The sequence below is a fragment of the Giraffa tippelskirchi genome, chromosome 6, assembly GCF_054371585.1.
Source record: "Giraffa tippelskirchi isolate mGirTip1 chromosome 6, T2T-mGirTip1v1.2.pri, whole genome shotgun sequence".
Lineage (NCBI taxonomy): Eukaryota > Metazoa > Chordata > Mammalia > Artiodactyla > Giraffidae > Giraffa > Giraffa tippelskirchi.
The window spans coordinates 166,573,197-166,579,642 of NC_137280.1; the positions used below are offsets into that span (position 1 = coordinate 166,573,197).

The 6,446-nt window shown below is 37.9% G+C and overlaps 1 protein-coding gene across 1 annotated transcript in view; it reads right to left on the reverse strand.

The window, feature by feature from the left end:
- LIX1 (limb and CNS expressed 1) overlaps positions 1–5,473 on the reverse strand; it is a 52,181-nt gene extending 46,708 nt beyond the window's left edge. The window contains exon 1 of the mRNA XM_081498853.1: positions 5,122–5,473. Coding sequence (XP_081354979.1) covers positions 5,122–5,203 — 82 coding nt within the window. The 5' untranslated portion in view covers positions 5,204–5,473. The remainder of the gene's footprint in view (positions 1–5,121) is intronic.
- Between the last annotated feature and the right edge of the window lie 973 nt (positions 5,474–6,446).

The following is a 6,446-nucleotide window of genomic DNA, read 5'->3' on the forward strand; positions in this document are numbered from 1 at the left end:
ACCCTTGTGCAGCTGTATCCTATTATGGGCTGTAACTTAACACATGAGTTTCAGAAGTTGTTAAAGTTGAGCTCAGGCTAACAAATCTTAACTGTTAAAAAAAAAAGCCTATGGTGAGATGAGACAGCAGACCATGAAGAGGCACCAGACTTGATCACAGGATGGGTGTCAATCGAATTCTTTTGGATTTGTTAAATCTTATTTATATATTAAGAAATAAATGTATTAAGACAGATGTTGCCATTAAGTGGTCAAGAAGCCTCTTCCTTTTTTTCCATTTTGAAAAATTTTCCTCTGCATTGAGACTGTTAGTATTTAAACTCTGCCAAGTGTATCTTTATCGAAAAAAGGAGAAGAGAACGGTGCTTATGCCACAGGTAGCTGAACTGAAATCTGCATTTTTCTCTTGATATAAGTCAAAATAAAAATAGTTGTCTCCTACAATAAAGTAAAACTAACATTTGAATAGGCTTCTTCAGTAGAACAGGTATCCACAGTTTAGATGCTAAAATTATGAGTTCAAATTATTGTAATTAAGATGTAATCATTAATCCAAAATGAGCTAGCAAGAAGTAGAGGTTTTTGTTTTTTATGTTTTAACCATGCTCTTTCCAGCACACTTTCTGTGGTGGAATGCAACGCAATACGTGAAGGGATTTTACTGCACAAGTGCCTTCATCTCTCACTTCCTATTCCATTCCTTTACGTGAAATGCAAAAACCATAAATGTATAATCAAATTTATAGATTTCAGGTAACTATGCTAAAAAGCATGGGGCGGGGAAAATACTTGACTCTTGAGAATTTTTTCTCTCTTGCATTCTATACAGCCAGAATCACGATTACTAAGATATTTTTAATAGGTCTATAGTCTGGTCCAATTTTTCCAAAGGGTAAAAATGTACTTTTTGAAGTATTCACCTAACTGGGATAAATATAAGCTTTCACACAGAAAACTGTCTCCTCAAATGGAAGAGTTAACAAACTTCAAATATGTGAGAAATTTTTCTTCTCATTGTGCAATATTTAGTAAAGGTTCCACCTAATTTGTTTTCATAGCAAAATTTTGGGAAACATGAGTGAAATCTAACACATTACTTTATAAATCAGTGCTAGAAACCAACACATTCTCAGGGCTTCAGTGACAACTAAGATAGTTTGTAACTATCTGTTTGAGAAAGTTTGTCATAATTTTGGCTTTATTTAGTGAAAGTGGTTTCTCCCTATGGGCATGTTTACATTTACAACTCTTGTATCTTGCCTGAATGGGCAAAAGGATTCTTGCTGTAAAAAAGCTGCAATTCTCCCCAACTTAACATCAGGAAGTGTACCTTCAACAGACGTCAATACAGTCTTTCCGCCAATACAACATAACACCCCATGCTTTCAGAACTAATCTAGGATCACTGTTAACTCCAACAGCTCCCTGTTGCCTACACTTGAGTGTGATTCCACCTGCCTTTTCAGCCTTGTCTCCACCTTCCCTGATGCATTGCTCTTGTATTGCCCGATCTGTCTTTCGGCAAACGGTTCTCTCTCCTCAAAAATTCCCTTCTGCTCTCACTCTCCTGTTACACTGCCACTCAGATAAGCATATTTAATGGACTCTCTCCAAACACTCAGAAAGGTCCATTTCAGTCCCACCTCTGTTTTCCTAACAGACACTGCCATGACAGCACAATGTCATGGCAATGTAACTCTTCTGAGAGGCAATGTCTTGTATCGGCTAAAGGTGAGAAATTGGAAGATAGAATTTGAATTCTGGCTCTATCATTTCATTAGGTGTGGCCTTGAGCAGGTCACCTTAAGCTCCAGAAACTTCAGTTCTCTCACTATAAATCACAACAGTACCTACATTATTGACATACTGTGAAGAATAAACATTCTTAGCATAGTGTCTTAATCACAGGATGAGGACTTGACATTCTAGCATTACTAATGATGCATGAAGAAAGATCCCAAAGATGGCAGATAAGCTTATGATGCTCTTGCAATTTGAAGAGTTAACAGGATAGGATCTGAATGTGAAGACATCTTGAAATCAAGGGGGTGGTGACTTCCTTTGGGCAAGCATGTGAGAATCTGTTCAACTATGGCCAACAGATAGTAAGCTTACACACAAACGCTCAAGAAAGCTGACAAAGGCTGCTTTCAGGATAGCTCATCTTTGGTTGTGACGCATGACACAAGAAAAGAAATTGGACGTTGCACAAAGCCAAGAATGGAAGGCAACATGGACATGTGCCTTACTTCCTCTGCAAAGAGATTCTGCTGGGCGGTGTAGACTCCTAGAGATACCTGCTACAAAATGGAGACATTCAGGCAGTGGAGAACAGTCCTGTGTCAGCTTAGATGAACAAATTACAAACCGAGAGCCCACCTCATTTAAAATTTCTTTCCATTATTTTTCATTTGAAATTAGAAATAGAGAAAAGGGGGAAAATGTCATGAAATTCATTTCCTTTCAGGAAAGAAAATAAACAAATTACAACTTTTGTCAGATGAACACCTTGTCTAAAACAAACTAGAGATTTAATGCAATACAAAATGCCACGTGGAGGACCTCCTTGGCTGAGAAAAGCATTCATATTTTATTTCCTTAAATGAATATAACTATCCCCATGTGCATTGGTCTCAGATCAGAAAACTCTCTGGGTACTTTTCCTGACCAACTTGAAGAGAAAATTCAATTTACTCTTGCTTGTTTTTATACAAATTGAAAGCCAAGCGAGGGCAACAAATTAATCAAATGTATCTCTCTTTTATTCTACACTTCAGAAGAATAAAAAGAGAAAAAAAACTATCTTTGCATTTACAGAAGAGAAATTTAGAAAAACACTTTTAGAATGTTATTATTTTTCTATGTTCCTTTGTTCAACTGTGTATAGTTTCAAACATCACTGAACTGGCTTTTCATCTTGTAGGAAAACAAGGTAGTAATTTTTCTTAAGGAGTTGGCAGTGATGTGCTGAAATGCTCAGTTCTTTCCTTCTGGCAAAAAGAGACTGGCCTAGGCTTGGGGGAAAGGAGCCAGGAGTGACTAGAGGAGAGGAGGCTGCTTAGAACCTGCTATTCAAGGTTGATGGTGACTTTTTACAGGCCATGTAAAGCAGGAGTGTGGTGGCAGCAACTTAGGGGTGTGCCAAAGAAAATGAGTCCATGTGCTAAACCCTGGCATATGCATGGTAGGTTGCCAAGGCATGGCATAGGCCCTTGTGAAGTCTGCCTCAGCAAGTAAGTGAACCTGTTCCCGTTTATTCCATGAGGATGGTGAGTGGTTGGATGTTTCGATAACATAAAAATCCCTGGCACAGAAATCTGCCATTTGGCTTACTTTCATTTAGTCATTTTTCAGATTAGAAACACCTGAAGGGAGAGGCTCCGTAGTTAAAATTCACGCCTATTAAGCCATGCGAGCAGTCACAGAGCGGCAGCCCGTTCTAGGGTAAGCAGGCAATGCTCTCTGATTAAATTTAAGTTCCGTGTTAATAAACGAAATGTGTGACACTGCTTTTCTTTGCCGCATAAAAGAGTTTCCACAAAGGCCTAGATGACAGGACAAAAGTTACGTTTTATTTTAACCCTTTTCTATCTTATTTTCTCTGGTAAACCGTAAACAGCTGCCGGGATTTAGTTGGATTCAGAAAGTGGTCCACATAATTTCAGGTGAAATTTCTTAAATTCACAGTGTACTCAGTGAAACAATTTACCTCTATTTCTTTTTACTGTTTCCACTATCCAAATCCTCAGCACAAGATCCCTGGTCCTCTACAATTTATCCCAAGTCTTAGGTCGAGAGCCCTTTTACCCTTCACTAGTGAATTCAGTGTTATTGTAGGAGATACACAGTCTTTCCTTCCCTCTTCACTTAAAAAAACATGCCAAACCTGAATAGATTCCAGGCTAGATGGGAGGAGGTGGGGAGAGAACACAGCTATTGACACATGCTTGAAAATAGCATTTAAAATAAAGCAAGAAAATAAGAAAGCAAGAGAACAAGAGAGAAATAAAGGAAGAAAGAAAAAAGAAAGAGCAGATTTTTCACTTTATGCCTTAGAGGGCAAACTGGTTACAATTTAATTTCTAGGAAGAAAATTTTATAGAATAAAATTGCCTAACATTTCTTCATCACACATATGAGAAATATAAACTAAAAGGACATCTGGAAACAAACATTATTCAGCAATCAGAAAGCAAAAAATCCAAACCATTGATGTTTTGATGGAGACAAACATATGAGATTCCCAAAGAAGAAAGCTGTAACTTATTGAAGTTAAAAAAAAAAAATTCCATATGCATTTTACCTTTTGGGCAGCTCCATAGCAAAGTTCTGTTTCAGAAGCCCTTTGTAATATGAACCCCACTGTAGATAAGATACAAGGCAAAGATAGTCTGTCTTGCAGCAGCAGGAAATCAAATTGGTTCCAGAAACAAAGTTACATGACAAATGGTTTAACAGTATTGCCAGAATTGGAAATCTTGATTGAATTATTTTTCATAATCATTAAAAAAAGATTTTGAAAGAACTCTGCCATGCATAGTTGTTTAGTTTGTGTGTGTGTGTTGGGGGGGACCGTGTTGTTGCAGAGGTGGGAAGACATTTTATTGGCCTTTCAACTAAAGTGTTATCATTTGTTATCAAAATTTAAGAGCTCAGTGGTGATTTATTGTTAACTTTTGTTTGCAACAAAACATTTCAAACACAGTACCTTTTTAACATAACTAATACATGGCATGGAGGACTAAAACAGGTTTAAAAGGGGATATATCTTATTATCGCCTTCAAGTTATTTTTTGTTTCAATCCTAGTACTAATCAGCCTTGAATTATTTTAAAGAGCATCTGGAAAAGTTCATCAAGTCTGAGGCGAATCTTAGACTTTAGGACAGACTTCTAAACGGTTAGCAAGATGTATCATTGAAAAAAATAACCCAGCGACTGATACCCGTAGGTGAAATGAAATCATTCTCCTGACTGAAGTCAGGAACAAGTTAAATACCACTTAGACCACAGCACACGACTACAGAGATTTAGGAGAAAACATACTTAAATAAGATGTGACTAGACATTTAGGACTATTTTCTAAGAAAGTAAAAAAAACTTTTTCCCCTGCGGTACTTACAGTCTTTGAAGACTAGAGCCGGGTCTCTGTGAGGCAAGACTTGGGCAATGATGTGTCTCAGGGATTCCAAGGTTCTGTCCATCTTGTGTCTGCCTGTGCGAGCCTGCTGCACAGTGTCCTCATGCCTGGATTCTTGCAGTCCTGGTCTGAATTTGTGCAGCTCATTGATGCACAGGATTACCAAAGAATCTCTTTTAACATCTGCCAATCAGACATTTCCCAGAATCTAAAGACCCCTCAGGGGGCCCTCCTCCCAGGCTCACTTATCTTTGTTGTATGCTGAGCTAATTAGCTCTAAAGGCTGGCGGACAGGCGGGTTCCCATTGCTTCCTTCTGTTAAACACACCCACCTACAGGCTAGCTGGGGAAGCTCACTAACCATGGGAACAGTCTTCCCCTCCAACCAGATTTTGCCTGAATGGTGCGCCGCTTTCTGACTTCGGTATTTCTTTTGGTCATTCATCTTCCGATGTGCTGTCTTCGGGTACATAGAATCAGGAAGATTATTTCTCAAGAAAGTTTCCTTAGTAGCAAAGGAATTTCCAGCTTCGAATCCGTATAATCTAAACTCTTCTTTGGTGGTAAAGAAGTGCTATAAAGATTGTGGATGTAGCCAGGCTCTAGATCATGCTTTCAGTTTGAATTCAGGAGCATCTCTTTGGGAGCCAAGTGTTTAATGTTTTCATCCACCCAAATTATAGTCACTTTTGATGGCCAGTGGCAAGTAAAATTTCATAGTCTGTCCTTTGGCTTGCTTGGGAACATTTGTTTCCCTCTTTATCCTTCGAGGCAAATCATTCCCAAGATTGATTTGTAATGAATCCTGATATCATTCACTTCTCTTCATGATAACTTTTTATACTAAAAATTCCAGAAGCAAAAATACATGTTTCAAAGAATATAGGTGGTTATGAAAACATCTGAAGAAAACAAAGCTGCTTTTTCTATTGATGTCCTACACTACTCACAACAATATTAAATAGTCTTTTCACAGGAGACATGTCATAGAATTCCACTGCAGTAATAAGGTTTTACACCAGATATAAAAGAACTGATTTCAGTGACTGTAACTTACGTTAGTTGAGGATTATTGAGGACTTCTTTACTTTTATTTAAAATATTTTTCCAGGGTAGGCACAAGAGATTGCTTTCCAATTTTCAGATCCCATAATTATGTTGTACCATATGACTAACTGAATCCAGTCCTTTGAAGACTATATAAAATGTTTTCCATGTGATCAGTTTCTTCAGTTAGTTGGCAGAAGAGGTGGGCTTAATAAAAGGAAACAGAAGGAATGAGGCTAGAATAGTAAGTAATTCCTATT